General features: G+C 36.3%; 2 protein-coding genes across 9 annotated transcripts; one reads left to right on the top strand and one right to left on the bottom strand.

Moving 5' to 3' along the window:
- The first annotated feature begins 2,522 nt into the window (after positions 1-2,522).
- Positions 2,523-16,350, top strand: LOC116843594 (battenin). Of its 6 annotated transcripts, none has more exons than XM_032814106.1 (9): positions 2,523-2,851; positions 4,424-4,891; positions 6,037-7,895; positions 9,951-10,093; positions 11,333-11,491; positions 12,660-12,996; positions 13,362-13,511; positions 13,602-13,742; positions 13,857-16,350. In XM_032814106.1, the coding sequence occupies exons 3-9, from the start codon at positions 7,713-7,715 to the stop codon at positions 13,995-13,997; spliced, it is 1,254 nt and encodes a 417-aa protein (XP_032669997.1). In that variant the 5' UTR covers positions 2,523-2,851; positions 4,424-4,891; positions 6,037-7,712; the 3' UTR covers positions 13,998-16,350. The 6 variants fall into 6 exon arrangements, with proteins under 6 accessions (XP_032669997.1, XP_032669996.1, XP_032669999.1 ...); XM_032814105.1 differs by having other exon boundaries at positions 4,279-4,891; XM_032814108.1 differs by having other exon boundaries at positions 2,523-4,621; positions 4,705-4,891.
- Positions 16,351-16,941: 591 nt separating this feature from the next.
- On the bottom strand, positions 16,942-21,791 carry LOC116843595 (actin-like protein 6B). 3 transcript variants are annotated; one of them, XM_032814114.1, is made up of 6 exons: positions 21,727-21,776; positions 21,438-21,648; positions 20,647-21,084; positions 17,924-18,264; positions 17,661-17,756; positions 16,942-17,532 (listed from the first exon to the last, which is right to left on the bottom strand). In XM_032814114.1, exons 2-6 carry the CDS (start codon positions 21,469-21,471, stop codon positions 17,368-17,370), a joined length of 1,074 nt encoding a protein of 357 aa, XP_032670005.1. In that variant the 5' UTR covers positions 21,472-21,648; positions 21,727-21,776; the 3' UTR covers positions 16,942-17,367. The 3 variants fall into 3 exon arrangements, with proteins under 3 accessions (XP_032670005.1, XP_032670002.1, XP_032670004.1); XM_032814111.1 differs by having other exon boundaries at positions 21,438-21,623; positions 21,727-21,751; XM_032814113.1 differs by having other exon boundaries at positions 17,403-17,547; positions 21,438-21,623; positions 21,727-21,791.
- Between the last annotated feature and the right edge of the window lie 1,057 nt (positions 21,792-22,848).

Raw genomic sequence — 22,848 nt, 5'->3', positions numbered from 1 at the left:
CCATAGCAAATGTTTACGGTGGATTCTACACCGAATCTTTACCGTGCCTTCAACGTCAAAACACGACGATTCGAAATTAGAAAATATCTTTGAAATAAAACATATCGCGTTTGGAATATTTACTAAAAGTTTGTGTAATAATTTGAATATCTATTCTTTTAATCTTAAGTTTAGGAGTACTTCATATTTGCTCAATAAATCGCGAAATGAGTACAAAGTTTTACTTTGATCAGAATATTCTCACGATTTCTGTTGAAACGTTCCGTTTGACAGATCGCTTTCTAATAAACATTTTTATTATTGTCTCATTGGTATTTAGTACACGGTATCTGAAAGCTAAGAACAAATAACGAAAACAAATACGAAAGCAAGCGTCTCAAGATTTTTAACAATCTTCGTCGAGGTTACACGCTAATCATTTACGTCAACATTGATAATCTTGTTGAAAGAGTTTGTAGATATTCGTGATACGTCGTGACACGTAAGCATAATCTGTATCGAAATATCAAATCTATACAAATCATTCGAATAAAATTTTATATCATTTTATTGATTTCTAATTACCATTTTTATCGATTTGAGAGATTATTAAGATTTGTTGGAAAATAATTATATATATTTTGAAGTTTAATTAGTATAAAAGTTAATACTCTTGACAAAAATCGATGCTTGAAAATTTCAATTACCAACTAATATTTCAAACTGTATTTATTGCTCTGTTTATTAAACAATTCATTCAAGTATCCGCATTTTTTCGTTTGCGCTATTTTCATCTTAGAAGCACAAAGTCTAGAGTATGCCCAATTTTAAATATGACATGTGCTACTTTTTTCTGAAGCAGCGTTTGCGCAATACATGTTGCGTCATTTTCGTAGGCTAGTCATATATTACACAATAATCACGAAAAGATAAAGAGGTTATCGTATTCCAATGTCATGGATACGCAGTTTCTACGACATTGCACGTGGACGTGTGGTTACATAAATTACACTATTCTTCTGAAAAGATTGTGAATAGAATAAAGAAATCAGAACTTAAAATCTACACGCCGGTGTTGCGTCCATCGTGCTGTTAACGTGCGTCTTTCGATCTATTCATCGATATTGCCGATTAATGATTATTACATTCGATAACGATTCGATCTACTTTGTGTGACAAACGCGAGTGAAGAATGTATTATGCTCGCAGAATATATTAGCCGTGACTTTAACGCATGGAACGTTACAATGAAATGTGTCAATGAAGGTTCTTTGTGATGCCTTGACCCCCTTTTTCCTTCTAGGAAGTGTCATTGAATTCGTGGATATCGCAATGTCACTGTTGATACCGTTCGACCATACAAACGAAGTGATGTAAAAATATGCGATTCAATTCGCGATTCCGTGAAGTGCTGCAAGCAGCCTCAACCATTACCAACAATATCTACTTCGCTGCGCATGTAACTTCACGAAGCGTAATTCTCAGTTACGAGGCGTAACTTTGGAACTCCGTAAGAAACCTTGCGTCGGACTTTGATTAAAAAATTATATAGTTTTATCTGAAACATCTCTCAACTTTATCAACTTTGAGTTATTTTTTTAGGTGAATACAATGTAGCTCATCATCTTATCTAGTTATTCATTTTCTCTGAAGTATTGTGTTACTGACATCAATCTCTATCTTTCGAGTATGTCTCATATAGAACACGCATTAAATACTATCTAATCAACGCGTTCTTTTTAAATAAAAAAAGAGAAAAAAATATATTTTCCTCAGACATCTTATTGAAACATTTATCGTAAGGAAATACAGTTTGAATTTATTAATTGGTCGTATCGCGTAAATTTAGAGCAATGTACTTATAGATGTCCACAGTGATATTATTTTTTATGATAATGCTGCTACTAGTGAGCAAAGATAATAATACTATTGGTAATAATAATATTGTAGATTAAATCGTGTAATTACTGCTACGTTATTAAAATAAAATATACATATCTCTTATTTTATTTATTTTTCGTTTTTCTTATTATTTGAAATTAATTAATTATTTAAATATTTAAATTTAAAACTTTTAATCCATTTTTTATTATATTTCTGTGCGACGAAGAAATTTCTTTCGGAAATCAACAAATTTCCTTCAAACTCTGCTTAACTTTTCTTGTCGTTCATTACTTATTTTCTCAATCTTTTGCTTAATTTGATTTTAGTATTTTGTCAATATTATTACTTTTTAGTGTGTTTTATAAAAATATTCTATTATTATTATATTTTCCTTTTTATATTAGTACTACTAATGATACTTTATACGATTATATTAAATAATTGCATTATCTCTCTTTTATTTGATTTTTATTTTATTTTTGTACGCATTATATACCATTATTAGTCGAGTAGCTTTAACCAGCACGGCGGTCAGAAGCTGACTAAGAGACCTTTCTTATTACGAATGCTCGGAACCTCCGAGGAACGGAACACTGTTGTCGATTCCGCCGAGTGGTCGCGCTTAAGTCGACAGTATAACACCACTGACTTTGTCAGGTATTTATTTATTTCGAAGTTGGTTCTTGTCGCGGTCAGACCACGTGTCTCAATTGTAGCTTTTATTATCTTATCTACGAACGTGCGGACTCAATTTGGGACTCGTTTGTGAGAGTTCCTACAAGAGTATATTTTGCAAATTCTAGAAATTGGAGCAATCTCTAACAACTGATGTCGTACTGCAAGAGATTTCATCAGTTGCTATTACCATTGGGTTATGACACGTTTCGCTACTTGATGTGAACGTGCTGGTGATAGCCTAACAACAGTACGCTTGAAACTCTTGACTTTGTTCTTAGCTGGATTCTTTGGAACTCAGGAAAAAATACTAGTAAGTGTCTTTTTCATACGTTACAAGATTCACATTTATTCTCCGACTTTATTATTTTAACATGATATATATAGTTTCACCCATAAATTTATCAACACTTCTATTTTGCTTTGTATTTACAAAATTACACCATCCAAAAACAATATAAACGTTTAATTATTATTCTTAATCGTACTGCACGCTAATGTGAGACAAAATGACAGTTGAGTCATTCGTTCAAAAGTTTAGCTAGACTAGATGTCACGTTTTCTTCATTAAGGGCCGTACCGTTTTTCAATGATAATTTAAACTTAGATTTCAACTTAAACTCGGTTTAAACAAACGCGTTGTTAGAATAGAATTTAAACTTAAATCCAAGTTTAAACTGCTATTAAAAAACTAAGTGTTTTTCTCAGCGAAGAAAAATAGAGAATCAATACTGAAGAGCTATTCGCTAGTTACCATTCGAATGCCGAAAAAGATCCATATTAAAGATATAGTTGTGCAATTTTCAATTTATGATAATATTGAACTCGCGATTTTCTTGGCCAGTAGATAACTCTCAACGTCGTTGAGCGTGTTTAGTTGAATATGGGTCATGTTTGGTCACGTCTTATGCATGTTGCACGCCGTTATTAAATTTAACAGATCGGCTTGGAAGCTTATATGTAAGCAGCGTTAAAGCTTAGTCACAAATGTTGCGTTGTAGTCAGCTTAATCCATTTAAGACGTCGTAGTGGAGTTGATCGCTTCTAACCGACGCGACTAAGCCTTTGTTTCACGAGAACTAGTAATACTAGACATGTAACATGACAAGACTTTCATGAAATTAGATTCTAGCGATTACAAGATAAACGAGATCGCTTAGCGCCAATTTAATTAATACAGCACAGTTCTTAATTTCATGCCCCAGTAATTCAATCGTGACTGACAAATGTTGCTACTAAAATGAGGAAACGTTATTTTATTATTATTATTATTATATTAAAATAAAATATTGTAATCGTGTGACAATTTTTATAATAATATATTATCACATATCCTATTTATTTAGGAGGAATAAAAGTATTCAAGGTTGTTTCGCAAAAATAATAAAGTTTGTCGTTAAACATTCACGCTTAAAAGATCTAACAGTTTCGCGATAACGCTGGCAACAATTTGGTGTCGTCAAATTGAATAAAATATTGTAATCGTGTGACAATTTTTGTAATAATATATTATCACATATCCTATTTATTTAGGAGGAATAAAAGTATTCAAGGTTGTTTCGCAAAGATAATAAAGTTTGTCGTTAAACATTCACGCTTAAAAGGTCTAACAGTTTCGCGATAACGCTGGCAACAATTTGGTGTCGTCAAATTGACGTCAAATTGACGTCTTTAGTTGCGAAATGTTACATAATTACATATTCAACTTTTATTGCAAGTAACGTTTCTTAATAATCCAAGCTACGAAGAAATGCGATGGAAGTGCAGTTAATACATATCGAGAAAGGAAATTGCTTACACGTATAGAACTGCATCCGTCCAAACAGATGTCACGTTCGTTGAACAAACTACGTGTTAACGCGACGGATGGATTTTGTTGATACAGTTGCACCGACAATGATAATTGGCTATTGTTATTGAACAAGTGGAATAATGTCTCTGAGCGCTTATGCAGTTCGCTCGATCCACTTGAATGTTTATCCGGACGAGTTTCGTGTGTTCGTTCATTCAAACAGTCGCAAGCTTCCTCGGCACGGCGATAACGCCGCATAATTGCATCGCACCGCTCTGAATATCGTCGAAGGTGGGTCAAACTCAATCAGCTCATTCAAAGAGCGCCAGTCGTGTGTCATCCACGGCGTCAATAAGTCGATACAGCCATTGCAGTCGCCGGTCCTATCATCCGGAGCGTGAATGCTCGTGATTTAAATGCGTCACGCGTGGGCTGATATCAAGGGAGCAAAGTCGTCAACGCGAATCACTTTGAAAACCGGTGAGAACGGTATTATGGCTCAAGAGATAAAGGCGATTATAACGAAAGACAGCAGCAATCTCGAGAGCCGCGCGATAATAGGTATGCTTTACTGCAACTTAGCGAGCAAGAGAAAAAAGAAGATTTTTTGATTAAAATTAAATCGTGTGTATGATCGGTGCTGGAATGTATTTTATCACTTGTTGATTAATTCATTATTTTACTATTAATTAATTTATTAGATTACTTACCAAAAATAAGATTTGTATTTGAGCTTTGTATATCTTTTGTAAATGTACTTTACAACTTGCATTGTATTGCTTTGAACATTGTGTGATTTAAAATGCACACATGACATTACAGGTAGTGGAAAAATTTCACGATATAATAATGATGATAAGCGAAATTTTGGAGTACTTATAACAAGTATGGGATATTTTCTCTAAAAGCAGCAGGAAACGTTCTAACATTAGTCTTTCCAACATTCGTAGAGATATCGTCCATATCTACACATGCCTAGCGCGCGTATTTCCATCACAATCGCGTGTTCAATTTACACTCATGTTTTACAATATTCCATAGTACGGAATATGTTTTAACGACGAAAATACCGTTTCTAAAAATATTTTGTGACGAATTACATGGCACGTAACATTTTTCGCGCAAATAAAAAAAGAAAAATAAAGAACGAGATATTGAAATTCTATGAGTGATTTCCATAAATATGCGTGTTCCGTGTTTATATGCTAAGTTATTCGCGCTGTGCGTGTTCAAATGTTAAACAAACTTAAATAGTGCGATGTAAATTTCGACGAATAGAACGTGCCGTAGACTTCCCGCTTTCATTGCGTGAACGCGCTAAACTGTATCGTCAATCCAACTGCAGATAAAGTATCTTAATATGATTTAACTGGAGCTAGTTGACAGTTGAACGTAAAGGTGATCCTACAGTCGTTGTTACATATCATAGCGTGAGTTTTGTTAATATAAAAATCATATTTCCACACACAAATAAAATATAATGCCAAAGATTTAAAAAAATATATAAAACAATGTTATGTAGAATAGTTATTTGTAAAACTACGTACGCGCTATTATGAAACGCGTGTTTAACGTATCAAATATGCGGCAAGTGAGAAAAGGCAGAGTTGATTTAAATTTGCTTGCTCATTAGTGATTCGTAGTCTAATCTGCAATTTCAATTATCTCACTCACGCTCTCTCTCTCTCTGCTTTTCTCATTAACAGCTCGCTAGCAGCGCCTGATTTTTCCAAAGGATTCAACCTACGTACTAAGTACGCATAAAAAGGAGGAAGGCGTGAAGCTAGTTTGCAGACGTCTGAAAGCTTCGTGGACGTAGAAGCCTTGATCTTTGATTTGCGCATGTTCTTCAAATTTACGGTCGAGCCAGTATTATCGTCAATAGTAAATGTTTGAAAGCGGAAAGAGAAATACATCCGATCCCGAAATTCTCTCTGTGATTTATTCGACGGAGAAGTCGCACAGGAAGCGATTTGAAATTCATCGATCCTGATAAGTAATGGCGCACTGACTCGGCACGAAGTAGAGGAAGTGCATTGGAACACGAGGTGCAGTCGAACGCAGTCAGCGCGCACCGACAGGAGGAGACCAACGTGAAAGAGAGACAGAGAAGATTCTCGAAGTTCTGAATGCAGTGAGGATACACCGTCCGTGTTCCTCGCGGGGAATCGTGGAGGGAGAAGGAAATTGAAGGTGGGAACTGCCGGCGAAGGTGCGCGCGTCATCCTTGGGAAAGATACATCCAGTGCATCGTAGGTCACGGATTTAAATGGACGAGATATCGCGCTGACGAAAAGCGCGATTCGCGTGAAGTTGTGTCCCGTTCGAGACAATTTTTCGATTAATATCGATACAGAGAATATCAACGAAAGATTTGTGAAGAAATCGTGCGGCAGGATCAGATACGGTATTTACACATCCAAGAAAGATATTCATCCTTTGTTTATAAACAAGGAAGAACGTTGAACTTGACGCTCAGTGTTGCATGAACGATTTGCTAATAGTTGAAGCATCAGAGTGATTATTCTCCTCTCAGGCAAGAAAGAAAAAGCTGTGAAACTGATATATCATTTTTCATCGATCCATTGAAGACGGGTATGCATCAATTTAAATAATTATAGTCACTATCGAAGAGTCAATGGAGGATTTCCAAGTTCAACATAGAATTAACATTATACGGATGAGTTATTAATTGCGATAGAGTCTCTTTTTCTTAGTTAAGAAGGGAAAAACTTGGTGCTCCATTTAATTCAACATTGGCAACACAAGTCAGTACTGATCACTTTCTTCAACTGTCTTGCTCAAAACAGGAATTGCTCGTCACTTTCGTGTGATTATCCTTTAGAGTTTCCATCGTGTAATTATTCTTCAGCTCCTAGTGGCAGTGGAGAAGTTTCTCGGAGTTTTCATACGTCGCTAAATCCGCTCTAGAGGCGCACCAAAAAGAGAAGCAACTGCGAGGTCAAAGCCGTCTGGGCCGCAGAGTTTCAAGACGAGCTGTATTTGTGACTGCGAGAGAAGTAAAGGAGAACGAAAAAGGAGAAGTCTGAGAGGAAGAGACAGATCGATAAAGGGAAAAAGATAGAGCAAGGGAGACAGAGAGAAGCGGATCTGCACGGGATTCAACGTAAAACCGATTTAACAAGCGCGCACGTGGTTAGTCTAGGTCTGAAGGAGAAATAAAGAGAAGACATTTCGTTGAACGCGACGAGGGGAAAGTCCAAAGATAGACGGAGAAGGAAAGACGATTCAACAGAGAGGAGAAAAAGGGACAAGAGCGAAAAGGAGAGAACAAGAAAGAGCGACAGAGAAACCGAAGTTGCCGGTTTAGATCGATAGAAGGGAAGAAGGGCCACGACCCTTCCTGAAACTAGTCCTCGAGATGAGTAAGAGCAGTTTGACAAGCTCGCACGTGGTCGGCGACGTGTTCGAAGAGGCTGTCTTGAAGAAGGCACGATGGCGAAATCTCGTCGCTTTTTGGATATTGGGCTTGTGCAACAATTATGGCTACGTCGTGATGTTGAGTGCAGCCCACGACATCCTCGACAGCAAGTTTGGCGACAAGGTAAACAGCAATGCTTTTCGCGAATCTCGTTAGCCTGTCGCGAATTTCTTAACGATTATCAGATTATCTTAATTTTAGACACGACAAAATTTGTGAAGGAGATATTTATTCGGGATTATATTGTATCCGATTATAATTATAATCTAATTATAATTTAATCCAGTTATAAGTGCGAGTTGTGAAATAATAGAACGCTTTATCGCAGATGATTTATACGAATGAATTCAGTTTATTATTACTCGTTTCAAAGATAATAGCTTTGCGTGACTGACAACGGATATCGGGTTCGTCTCAGCATATGGCGCGAGATAGCGATATGACTTTTATAGTACTCACACAACCGTTTTATAGTACTCACACAACTCTGAGATGATAAAGTCTTCACATCACGAACTTTCTGATTGTTTAACATTACTTGTATTCTAAGAATCTTCACGCTTCTCTCTATCCTTTAAAAAAAAAAATGAATTTAATATTAAAAAAATACTGTCAAAATTTATATTATTTATATTATAATAGCTAATTTATATTAAAATGCTAATAGCGTCTATGATTTTATTCATGATGACTTACGATGCAAAATTTTTCAGTAAATTTTCAACGGAGTTAACGCATTTTATTTAGATAATTACAAACTACTTTCATCTTATCCTACATTTCCCCTAGTTTGCGATCTAACGACTTACATAAAGGCGTATGTGGGATTTTTATCACGCTATTGAGAACGGTATGCGAGATAATGCGTTAATAAAATCCGCGGTTAGACATTTTATTAAAGGAAAAATACAAGACTTACCGGTTTTGATTAGAAAGTGTAACACAATGCAAAGTGTAAAGAGCATGTATACCGAGTGTACTGTTAGAAGATTGATTTTGATTTATGCGTTCGAATAGTATGTTAGATTTTGGTTAATTAAAATGATAGACAATACACAATTCTAGATTTAATTTAATATTAAATAAAAAGACAAAAAGATGTTAACGGCTCGCTATCGTTAATTTAGGAGTTGAATTCAAATATATCAGACGATAGTGCAAAAGTGACATGATATTATATTTAATAGATGACTAGTATGGAAGTTTTCTGGAGTCAGCTTTATATAGATCAATATGTCAATTAATATTGTTGGCCTTTATACAATGAGTCTATCCATATCAACGCGTTCTGAGCCGTTTGTATCGATTAAACTCTCGTCAATATGTGAGGTCAACTTGACGGAAAATTTAAGTACTAAGTAAATAAATTTGCAGGAAAATTGTCTAGCGACGATATTAGTAGATTGATTCTAAGGTTGAGAGTGCACGATTTAATTTGCATTGATATTAGATTGTCACAATTTATGACCTAGTTCAGTAGAACGAAATAAACATATGTGTTAAGGATAATTTAATGACGTGTCCAGTGACGTCACGTATAATAATTTATCGGTCTTAAACGAGTATGAGGAAAACAGTCGCATGTTCAATGATTTATATCGTCCTGCTCAATTCCCGACTGAGAAGAAACGAGTCGTTACTTCGATAAAATCTCATAAGATTGTTATTATTGTGCAATCGCTGTCCTTCCAATGCACTATGCTTGTGACCACAAGTTACATAAAGCTGGAAAGAGCAGCGAGAATTAATCTGTTGCACGGACAAATTACTCAACTTGTACAAAAACCATGTTTTTCAGCGTATATACGTTACTTATCGTCAAATAGAATTTCTTTTTATAAACACGTTCAATTAAGTTAAACATGTTCAATTAAGAATTAGTATAATAAATTTGAATAAATAAGTTTCGGCAATGATCGAAATTAATTTAAAGGGACGAAATACAAGAATAAAATGTTACCAACTTATTGTCTATATATACATATTTCTTCAGCCCAAGATACAATTAAAATACTAAATATAGAGAAAATTCAAAATTCACCAAAGAATAAACAAAAGAGCTACAATCTTCTTCGAGAAGTTGAAAAAAATGTAATACACTCAGAATACTTTTTATGCTGCTTTACATTAAACGAAAATAATTGCGAATAAATTGAAAATGTTCTCTAATATTTTTAGAATTCCACAACGGGAGAAGAGGAAACACACGTGCCTGGAGTCCGGACGTGTAACGCAGTCTCCACTGGTGCCATACTTTTGGCAGATATTCTACCCGCGTTGGCGATCAAGGTTACTGCACCGTTTCTGCCGTTTTTAGTGCAGTGAGTATCCTTTTTTATTTTGCATAGCGCTGCAAGGTATAGTCTTGCGCATCCCAGCGTTATTTTACGACCATTTGTCGAGAAACAAAGCCACTGAAACAAATACTCCTCGCCGTGCATTTTGTTCGATAATAACCAATTACGATGTTGAGTGACGCGACACGCGAGTGATTTTCCGCGGAATGTTTGCATTCTTTTCTAGATTGTATCTTTTTTTCCTCGTTGCGCAACATGTCGTCGATTATTATTCGAATCTTTTCTCTCACGACTTTAAATTCCTATACATCTGCGAGAATTTCACACTTGAATGTTTCACTTGCTAACGTGATAATTATAAATAAACAACAAAGCGATAAGTAATTAAATAAAAACACCAATTCAATAAACAAACGTGACGTAGGGGAAATCCATTTATTCCGTAACGATTGAATGACGTATACTCTCTTTTAATAATATTACACAAGCATAAGGTCAAAACAAAGTGTAAACTCAGACCCAAAGTGCAACGGAAGCTGCCACATTTCCTTAAAGATAAATTAGCTTTTATATCTCGTGTATTATTTAAAGCAACCTTTATCATACATTCATATATTCACGCAACAAAATATTTAGTTTCTGATATTTATTCAATTAGTTAATTAATTGATACTTTATAATAGATTAAATAATAGATATATAATTATATTAAATAATAGATATATAATAATAGATAATAATAGATAATATAATAATAGATTAATGTAATTTTTTACTTTGAACATTTATGTTATAATTATACTCTTCAAATATTCATACAATCTGCTAATTAAAGGTTGTAACATTTCTTCTCGATAAGTTTTGTAAGTTTTGCATTTTGTATCCAAAAGGAGAATTTGTTTTTTTAGTAATTCTCAGGAGATATATGTTTTCGTATTGGATATGAAATACGTTGCAAAATTCGTCCAAGAAAAGTGTTCCTACATTTAGTCAGCCGACTGTATAAACGAAGAAGCACTTAAATCTTGTAGATAATTAATTTATCACGAAATTCAAAACTTGAAATCCGAGCACGTGTCTCTGTCTATTTCTCTCGATATTACACACTTTCATTAAAAACCTCACTTCCGGCGCGAAAATCGCACGACGCGGGGACGACGGAGCCTTGGAGCATCGCGTAAGTCCTTTCCCGCGGTTGTGCAGCGGCCGGCCTCAGCCCCGTCAGCCGAAACGCTAATCGATTAATCGACTCGTTAATTACAGTGCTCGACTGGCTACCTGTGTGTTATTTTCCGCTGCAGGATTTCTCCTGGTATCGTTGAGCACGACTGAATGGCTCGCCATTCTGGGCGTCGTCATAACATCGCTCTCCTCTGGCTTGGGTGAAGTTACCCTTCTCAGTTACAGTAACCAATACCCCAAGTAAGTGCATTCCATTTGGTATCGTTATACTCTGCGGATAGAACCTCCACAGAATCGCATATTAGCCGTTGAATTTTTATAGGCGTTGCGTCTATAAATCGGAACAGTCCATCGATTCGATAGTTCTCCTAGAAACAGCGATAGAACTGATAGATTAAATCGTCTGTGTGTCTGTTCAGGTTCTCGTAAAATTCAGATCGGGAGTTTCGGTGCGCTATAAATAATTCTTCGGTGCCTCGAACACGCGTTGGTTTCTCGGCCAACGGGAAAACGAGAAGCAGCGAACAGATATAAAATGTGTATTAAAAAAGACAGAGATTCGTGATGAGCTTATTAAGGAGCGCTTAACGCTAGCTGTTATCTGTTGATTCCTTTTTTGTCTCTCAAAGTAGGGCGTATAGCGAGTGTCTCTCGAGGAATGATCCAAGTTATGTTGACTCAACATTTTCCGAAACAGCGCACTCGAATGGGAACGTAAGAAACAGGAGAGCCGCCGCAGCATCGTCGCGCTGGTTCACGGGTACATTTCCAGAGTAATCAAATCGCAGTATTGACAGACCATTTAGACAGTTGCGCCAGAAAAGTAGCGATAAGATAATGAGCCGCCTTGACGAGCCGTCCTTCCAGTTTTTAAAGCCGGAAAATACAATAAACTTTGCAGCGCGCATGAGACGCATGTGCTGCGAGACGTGTGACGTGAGACGTGCGCGAGAAATATAAGATAAAAAACGCCCTTGCGCGCTCACGGAACTTTATCACCGGCACGTACATAAATACGTTATCATATTGGATGACTAGTGCGCACATAATAACAGATTTAATTACTAACCACTAAGCAGTTTCTTGTAAAGCGTAAGAGAGGATATAATATCTTAGAATTAGCACGCGACTTATTATTAGAACATTCTCTTACGAAACGTGTTGGTTATTATTAGAATGTCTATTATGTAAATTGCATCGCCATTTTAGACTACGTGGGGAATCGCGATAACACGATTGCGCTCGTTGGATAATCAACGTGTAACGACCTGTTAGATTCGATTGGATAAATTAATAGAGTGACTAACGCGACGAAAGATACCTTTAATGTAACGTCTGCATTTGGATTTCCTTTTTGCCGGTTCCTCAACCACTCGCAATGTACTGATCGTTATCAATCTTTTTGCAGACAGGTAATCTCGACATGGTCGTCGGGCACAGGAGGCGCCGGAGTAATTGGCGCTGCGTCTTACGCCGGACTCACTATGCTGCTGTCCATCGAGCATACGTTGTTGGTCATGTTGATCGTACCGGTGTTGCAAGCGATCACATTCTGGTTTATCTTGAAGCATCCGGCGCACACCAGAATACCAATCACCAAGAACGGCGTCGAGAGTCAGGAGCAAATCATCAAGGTCCCTCAAAAGACCTTCAGGGACAAGATCGCCCTGGTGCCAGGCTTGTTGAAGTACATGATACCCCTTGCCCTGGTTTACCTCTTCGAGTATTTCATCAATCAGGGCCTGGTAATGATATCATGAGATACAATATTTAGCTGATGAACCAAAATATCTGTTTGCCTCTCTAACTTGGTCTCTAGTCTACTTATCTTTACCGTAATCTCTCCCCGTTTCTTCCTGTCAGCTTTGCAAACTTTTATTGCATTTGTTCGAGACGCGAGAAGAACGGTCGGCGAAACAAATCAATCACGGTTTACCTTTGCGAATTGGTTTCTCTCTGTTTCTAAGAACAAAATGTATGCGAGTTTACACACCGTAACGCGTTGTCTGTAAAACGATATATTACTTACGTGACGGTTTTACGACCAGTGTAAATCATCGCGTGGCGTTTCATCTAGCGAGTCGTTGAAATGGATGAAATGTTTTTGCAGTACGAGCTCGTCGAATTCAATAACATCTGGTTGACACATGCCCAGCAATACAGATGGCTACAAGTGGATTACCAGATAGGTGTATTCATCTCAAGGTCGTCGGTGAACTTGATTTCCATCAACCGGATTTGGATTATGTCCGTGTTGCAGGTAATGACTCGCGATAAGGAAATTGGATGAAAATGCGTATCGTGTCGATTCTTTAGGAACTTATTGTTCCACATTAATTATTCTTTCCAGTTCGTCAACGTCATAATCCTTCTGTTCGAGACCCTTTATTATTACATACCGAATATATGGATAGTTTTCGCTATTGTATTGTGGGAAGGTCTGCTCGGCGGCGGAGCGTACGTCAATACTTTCTATCGGATGTCTACTGAGGTAATGAGACCACTTCTCGAATGTTTAAAAAAGAAAAAAGAGTTATATCCGTCACAAAAGATTAAAATATTAATATAAAGTGATTCTCAAATCTCTAAAATTTCTCGTTCGCAGATCCCGAGAGTGGATCGCGAGGCCTCTCTGGGAATTGCTACGATGGCTGACTCCATTGGCATCACGTTGGCAGGATGGATGTCTATGCCAGTGCACAATGCTATTTGCAAGTTACCGCAGCCGACGCGATTAGGCAGCTAGAGATATCGCGGACCCTCGCCAGCTATCAAGTGATAACGAGGTTTCCGTAAGCAAACGGAAACTTCCGCTTTCGAAAGTTCCTTGACGCGACACGTCGGCGTTTGAAGGCGAAGGATAAAACGTACCTCTTAAACATTTAAAGATTACAGCGTAGATTGAACGTAAGTGCTTGATCGCGCGAGCAAAAGCGATCGATATGCCGGACTCAGGTGATCCTCCAAGGTGAGACGGGGGCTAGCTAGAGCTAAAAGTCAGCGAAAACATGAGAAAACAGCGGAAACATCAACTGGAAGCGCTCGGGAAAAATTGTATCCGGGATAAAAGCGGCACGGTTGTGGATTTTTGTCGTCCTGTACAACTTATAAGGATACAAACAAAGGATGTGTACAAACTCTGTCTTTCGTATATTATCTTTTCAGAGGAATTTTATAAAAGCACTAGCTTAGAGAGAAACCTTATAGATTCACTCGGCGCATCTTCACGTCCTTTTGATTACAAACGTCCGAGTATTATTTGGTACAAACTTTTAAAAGACTAGGAACAGGGCATTTTGTCGCACATACACTCACAACGTATAATGTCAAATACAGCACGTGACATGAAATATAAACGGTACGTGACACACGAACACCGTTTGCATCTTCATCGTGAAAAACTAGAGAAATTCCTTTCGAGATACTGCACCCAGATTTCTGGTTGTACTCTATAGGCCTACGGTATCGCGCTGAAATTTTTATTTGTGCGTAGGTCCATCTCTTCTGAGATATAGTGTTTATCAAAATTCGGACTTGTACTGTAGTCTGGTTTTCTCTTTCTACACTGAGGGAAAACTTACCTTAAAATCAATTAATATTTCTTTGATAGGTGCCATTAACATATTTACTTAAATCTAAATTCTGTTTACTTAAATCAAATATTATTTACCTGATTTAAGTAAACAATATTTGGCTTAAATAAAGAGAATTTAGATTTAAATAAATATGTTAATGGCACCCACATTAAAGAAATATTTGTTGATTTTAATTTTTCCCTCAGTGTACGCTAGAACGAGTCAATTCTGCGACTGTGTATAGTTGATTTTGTTTTTCAGATCGTTACCATATCTCTGACTAACAACGATAAAACGTAATGTACAAGTATTCTCGCGTGTCGATATCGAAAAGTATTTCAGTATTAGTAGATAGAGTAACGAGAGTCGACACGATACAAAATTGTAATGACACACTCTTGGATTACATTGTCCATTCGTTTGCGGACTAGATATAAAAATTACTACTTCAAACTACCATGGCGGTTTATACTTTGATATTAACGTATTCATTGTACATTTTTTGATTGAGATATTGTGATTGAGTATTACGACTTTTACATCCATTTTAATAAAATGGCTGTCGAACAACGAAGAGATTGAGTAGTATTCTCTGGTGTCATAATCTTTTTTGCCGAAACGTTTATATGAATGTCAATGATTCAAAAAAGCAACAACCCAACAAATTTTATAGAAGTTTCCGCGATATATATATATTTTTTTAAATTATATAAATTGTTAACAAATAATTTAATATAATTTATGCTACTATCTTATATTTGATAAAAACAAAATAATATAATATTGTATAATATGATATATAAATTACGCTATAATTATATTAATATACTATTCAAATATGCTATTAATATTTAATATTGTATAGAAAACGAAAAAAATGAAATAATAATTAAACTGTCGCGAATTCTGAATATTAGAAATTGGACTTCTGTCAGACCATAAACGACTTTGAATTGTTGCTTCTTGAAACGATGCTATTGCGATTTAATGACGCTTCGTTGTTTTCAGATCGACACTTCTCCGGTTATGTTTTATCAAAATACTTCGTCCCAAGAACCTCCTTTTAGAACCGTATTAATAATTGTTATTTGAAACTCAAGTGAGATGTTCGGGTAAAATACTCAAATTTTAATTTAAAGTTAGAGGTAAATCTTTTAATTGAATCGCGATTGCAAATGTAATGTATATATTGTATGACTTAAATAGAAAACTCAAATCTAATTCTAAATTGATATCTGAGTATCTCACGTGGACAAATTTTAAGTAATAACTATTAATACGGACCGTAATGATGCACGACTCACACATGTGATGAGACAATGTTGAACTTTTGTATTTCAGAGAATATTTCTGTAAATAGTGAATATTAGGTGTTAGATAATTTACGTTTACTATTTTTCGATATTGTAGCTCTTCTTGAGGATAACTTGGAGAATAGCCGCGATAACGGATATTACTATTGTCTCAATGTAAAGCGAATATTTTACTCTTACAGTGAAATAAATGCCTAATGCAATTCTCTATGTGTGATCTAGTCTATATTGTACCCGCTTCTGTTTGCGGAATGACTTTGACGGGAAGTGGCTTTTCTTTCGATACTTGGAAGATTCTCGGAGTAGTTAGGAACTGTATCTTTATAAGCCATGTGTGTCATATTTATATCACACTAGCGTCTAAGCGAAATTAAAATGTTATTTTCGTTAACTTCTATCCGTGATTTCATGTGTTACGTAAGATGCTTCCGATCAATCGTGTCTTTTATAAACCGTAAATACGATAAATTAAAAACTTTCTGCGATTTTTCATCGTCGAAAATTACTTTCCGAAAACCGGAAGAACATTCTCAGAATAATCTTAGAATAACGTTTTTGTAGTATTCTTAAATTTTTAGGCGTTTCCGCGTATATTTGATAAATGTTGCTCGTGAGGACAGGAGAATCACGTTACGTCGTCGTCGTTATATCAGTAATTAATCTCTTTGTTTGGTTTGAAAATAATGAAAAGTTGATTTCTTTTTCTTTCGTTATACTGAGAAAAAATTTCAAAAAACGTTTATTTGGATAGTACTGTGAAGATATTTGTTTAAATGAAGTAATTATTTTCTAAAATTAAATAAAGAAGTTTTAAATATAAATTTGTTTCTTTAATTTTAGAAAATAATTACTTAATAATAGAAAATTATTTAATATTAGAAAATAATTACTTAAACAAATATCTTCACAGTCCAAATAAACGTTTGGACATCCAAAGAAAGATTTTTTGAAATTTAGTAAATTTTTTTCTCAGTGTATACGCGTATCAGTGTATAGCAATCATGAAATTATTCGCAATATAAAAATCCTCACAAGACATTGCAGAGACATAAAAAGATTCTCGTAAAATTTTTTTTCAGACGTCTTTTAGAGACTTCTCTGGCTCGCTTTGCTGCCAGAACTGTTAGTTTGTAAAATCTTAAAAAGCTAAATAATTAGTAACCGAAAAGATACTTTAGCCCGGTCCTAGCACCACGATTAACTCATACCTCTCGTCACGTTGGCCGAATTACGCGCATCTCTCTAAAATTATTTTGCCAGACTCCTCGTACTCCTGCCGTGACAGCCACATTTGCTGGAACGAGCCCAAAGAGCTGAGAATCGAGCCGCCGATCCAGGCACCATAACGACGCTCACTCGAGCTGTTCGCACTAATTATTTTCAGTCTCATGCTCTACAAACAAATTCACTGTTCTGCGCTATTGCAGGATTCGACGAAAATTGAATTCAGACATCGTGTCGTAAATCAAATAATTGGAATAAAAACTCACTGATAGATGTTAATTGAAATTTCAAGCTTACCGGCGGCGTTTTGCTGGCCAGGTCCCGATTCAATCGCTCGCTGAATCCCTGAAGGCAAGAATTGCCACCGGTCACCACTACACTGCCGTACAAACTCTGTAACATAAGTCAGTTCGTTGTTTTCTACCTAGCAATGTTAATAAAAGCTTACAGGCGCGAAATCGACTCAAAGTGTTTCCAGAAATTTATTATATAATATCTTTACAGTTAATACGGTTGAAGTACACTTTGAATGGCAGAAATTTGATCACAAAAATACGTACTGGTCTAATGTCCATGTCGCACATTCCAACACTCGTGGTGACCAGAGGACCAACCCCTAAGATACTAGCACCCACACCTTTGACGTTGCTGGGATCGAAAAGAGCTTCAGGTATCATAAGCCTGATGGATCCAAAGTCGTCGTTGTACCCGGTCGGAAACTCAAAATGTTTCATGGGTAAAGTGTTTGCCATGTCTTCGTCGTAGGGGCTATCTGATACCTGCAGGCAATTCATCTGAAAATCCTGTAGCACCTCTCTGACCATGTAACTCATCCAGGAAGACGTTGGTTGAGAACCAGGTCGCTTTGACCAACGTGGAGGATCTCTCTCACGCACTACATCTGAAAAAGCATGAATGTTTAACATAAAAATATATTAACATGTACAAAATTACGATGAAACTTCCTGCAAACTGTTTGAATTCATATATTTTCTCTTTCTTTGAATTTATCTTTTTCACACACATACACATATTTCACATCTCGAATTTATGTTTAAGTATCAAATCACAAAGAGAGATTTATGTTGAAGTTATCACAATTGTCTGTGCTGTTACATTTAAAGTTTACATCGAGACAGGATTCACTGTGTTTAACAAATACCTTTCTATTTCTTAACCCTTTTTGTGTCACGAATTTTTTCTTACACACAAATCTCTTGAAACTTGTTACTCGGGGAATTCTGGAGTTGCTGATTACGAATTTGAACTCAAAATTTCGAAATTCAAAATGGCGGATTCAATATGGCGGGCCAAAATGTGAAAAATAATTTGATTAGAATAAAACTCGAGACTCGGGGGTTTTTGAAGTCGCTGATTACGAATCTTAACTCAAAATTTCGAAATTCAAAATGGCGGATTCAATATGGCGGACCAAAATGTGAAAAATAACTTGATTAGAATAGTAAACTCGGATAAGATAGCCATACTTTTTTAAAATGCAAAAAAAATACATTTCTTATTGTTACCTTTTAATAGCGTTTGGCACATTACTTCACTGAAGCTTACAGTACATAATACCGTCAGAGTTAAAACGAAAATACTTCAGTAAAATTATTTATTACAAAAATATCAAAACATGAGCATTGGCCTAAATTTTTCAGATAAGATAGCCATAAAGAAATAGATGACATATATAATAGACATACATATTTTATATTCAAGTTTCTGTACCAATTATTTTATAAAATAATGAAAAAAACATAATTTAACATATTTATTTCAATATAAGATATTTAATACATTTTATTTGAAAAATATAATTCATATATAAAATAGAAACTTCTATTACAAAACTTAAATTCTAAATGCAATTTTTTGATCAAAACATATTGCACATAAGATTTAATTACTATAATATTGAAAATAATTTTTGGAACATAACGACTTTTGTTTTATAAATGTTCATAGAATGAACAGTGGGCTATCTTAACCAAAATGTGAGTAAAAGACGGCCATAATATTTATAGACAAATAGTAAAACCGAAATAAAAATGCATGTTATATTACAATTTATATACCTACTTCACATATCTAACGTTGATTGCGATAAATTAATTTATTCGACGTTACAGCAAGTTTTAGTGAACACATGAGAAATTTTATAGGCAGTCGAAAATAAAAATATAGCATAATATTCATAACATTGCTATTTCGAAAAATATACATACACTATGATAAATATCGATTATCTTTGTGACTGATTACACAAACGCATTGTTTTGCAATTATTAGAGAAATTACAGCCTATGGCCATCTTTTCCGTATGGCCATTATACCCGAATTTACCCTAAAACTTAGCGACTCAAGGGTTTTTGAGATCGCTGATTATGAACTTAAAATATCGAAATTCAGAATGGCGGATTTAAAATACGAAAAGTGTAGTATCAAAGAAGTATAGAAATGAAGTATGTAGAACGTACGATATTATACAACAGACCTGTGCACGGAAGCGCTTCCGAAGCACGCAAGGAGTTTGTACTCCAGACTTGCTGACAAAATTGGTTTTGGCCTTAAAAATCGTAAGCAACTCAATTTTCAAGCAATTTCATGAAAAGAAAAGTTGTTTTTTGTCCGTCATATTGAATCCACCACTTTGAATTTGATAAAAAACTAATTTTAAATTCGATATCAACGATCCCAAAAATCTCCAAATACCAAGTTTCGTCCAAATCAAGTCACTTTTCGTATTTTTATCCGCCATATTGCATCCACCATCTTGAATTTGACAAAACTAACCTCAGATTCGAAATCAGCGACCCCGAAAACCTCCAAGTACTGATTTTCGTCCAAATCAAGTCACTTTTCGTATTTTCGTCCGCTATATTGCATCTGCTATCTTGAATTTGACAAAACTAATCTTAGATTCAAAATCAGCGACTCTGAAAACTCCTATATACTATAAATGCACAACTAATAGTTTTTGTTAAATTAAATTTATTCGTAAAAAAACCCTATTTTTACCATTTTGTTTATTTATAACAATCATATTATTAACAATAAGCAAGATTTTTTATTTTTCGTAACTCCCATGATGTTTGAGAAATATAAAAATAACAAATTTGCTAAATAAATCATTTAAATTCTATGAAAAAAATAATAAAATGTGAATAAATGTAGGTGAGTCTCTCGGTGACCCGCTGTGACTCTAAGGATTAAATTGTAATCGTTGATGAATGTTTTATAATACTTTCTACGTTTTCACCATTCGCGAGACGTCACTTACCCTTGCTGGCAACAAGACAAGCCGGCACCAATTCGATATCCTTCTCTTCGAAGAACTGTCTACATTGCATGGTGACGAAGTCGCCCCCCAAGGGACTTTTGACGATTCCCTGAGTGATGACGTAACCGTCGTGAACCGGCACCGCGCTGGTATGCGTGGCACCGCTGTCCACGACCATCGCCGTGGACCTGCCGTTAGCGTAAGCAGCCAACACGGCGTTCTTGCAGATATACATGGCCGGCACGTTGAACTTCTCGAACATCAGCTCCAGCAATTTCTCCCGCTTCAGTCTGGTGTTCCAAGGACACTCGGTCATCAGGATCGGATGGTGTTCGGCTAGTGCGTGCAACCGTTGTTGGTAAGTGTACTCAGTCAACCGCTCGAACATGTCCCAGTCCTCGATCATACCGTCTTTCATTAGGCTCACTATCTCCATATCTGAAACAAAACATGTAAGTCACAAAAATAATGAAAGCGATTATCTCATACAAAATGTTTCATTTGCAAACAACCGACTGTTAACAACCTGTAGCTGGAAGTATTGCTCATGCCGCTCGATGTTCCAAACATATTATAAAACACACAACATTAAACGGTGTTTATTTAGAAGATTTAACGCGCGCATGCACGTGATAAAATCGAAAATTTATTCGCAACGTACACATTAAAAAGCACATATAAAATGTAAATTGTAACATTCAACCGAGATTTCGTGACGGTTAACACATGTCGTTCTAAGAGATCACATAATTACATTTTTATGTTGTAAAAAAAACGCACTGATATCATACCTTTCTTTCGCACTTGGATAGCCGTGACGTCCATGTTGTAGTTCTTCCTGGCGTCGACGCCGGGCTCGACCGGGTACTCCCACACCCCGAGGACCGTCGGGATTTCGGCCTTCGGCGTGTCCTCGCCGCCATATCCCACGCGAAGGCTCTGATGTCCGACGTCAAAGATGATAGCACCAACCTCGTCTGACGAAAGAATCGAGAGTGCCGGCTAGTGTTGAATTATGCACACCCGTGTAAACGTGTGTTCTTTCTAGCCCGGAATAATTATGGAGCGCGGCGTACTTACCACCGCCGTAGACACCACCGCTCATAGTACCTGAAGGGAGAGAAAGCCTGGCGCATGTCCGATGGAGCTTTCCTCCACGCTTGCAGCTTTATCACGGACGTACAGTCCGACACACATATACGCAAGCTCGCACACGCGTATACGTGCACTCTCGTGCGAAACGAGAGGATATCGAGGGTGATTACCCTCCCGTGACTAATCGATCATCGGTTGAAGTAATAAGTAATTTTAACTTTTAATTCGTCAAAGATGAAAAGATCATTTTCTTGACAGTATTTCGACCATGCGAATTCACAGATATGAGAAAAATTCCAAATTTGTCTAATTCTTCTTGTAGTTGTCTTGATCTGTCATTATTCATTATTGTATAATAATTTAATTATTGTATTAATTACGTGTCGTTGAGAGGCTTGCGAAAGTTCTGCAAATTGTTGATGATTTCACTGGCTTCAAAATTATCCAACGCGAAATCAGATAATTATCTAAAAGGTGGCAAAAGGTGATGGATAATTATAACAGATAGTTCGATTAAACATGGTTTCGTTACTGTTGATAAAAGAAATATGGTTAGAAGTCCGGCTAGAAAGAACCTTTACGAGCTCGTATTGAATGCTTGAATGTAAGCTCTATGATTTTCGAGATGTTTTTTTCGAGCGCAAAAGGAAGAAGTCGTTTCATTGTATTTGAAATAAAAAGAGAATCGTGCCACCTGATTTTTCATATAGTAATTTCTTTAAAATATAACAAACTCGTAATTAGAGAGGTAGAACAAACGGATAGACGGGAGAACGGTTGAGGGAGTGTACACAAGCACGAGACGAGCGTGTTGTTCCAATATGGAATTAGTGTTGTATATTTTACAAAGTAAATAGAATATAAACAATCTAAAGTCGTCTAAAACACAATAGTACGAATTTCATGGTAAATCATTATTTCGTGTGTCGTAAAGTAGACGATATATCAACAGGACGACTCCTCTCGCTTTCCTCCACCTCGCGCGAAATGACTCGAGGGTTGAAATAACGGGGGGACCGGTGATTGAAGGGTAGTAGTGATCGCGGAGTAACGACAGACTGAAAAATCATCGTCACCCGGCCTGGTGGGGCGGGGGGGGGGGGGGGA

The sequence above is a fragment of the Odontomachus brunneus genome, unplaced genomic scaffold (assembly GCF_010583005.1).
Source record: "Odontomachus brunneus isolate Ranch 3 - 2012 unplaced genomic scaffold, Obru_v1 Obru_scaffold_034, whole genome shotgun sequence".
Classification (NCBI taxonomy): Eukaryota; Metazoa; Arthropoda; class Insecta; order Hymenoptera; family Formicidae; genus Odontomachus; species Odontomachus brunneus.
This window is presented reverse-complemented; position numbering and strand designations above follow the sequence as displayed.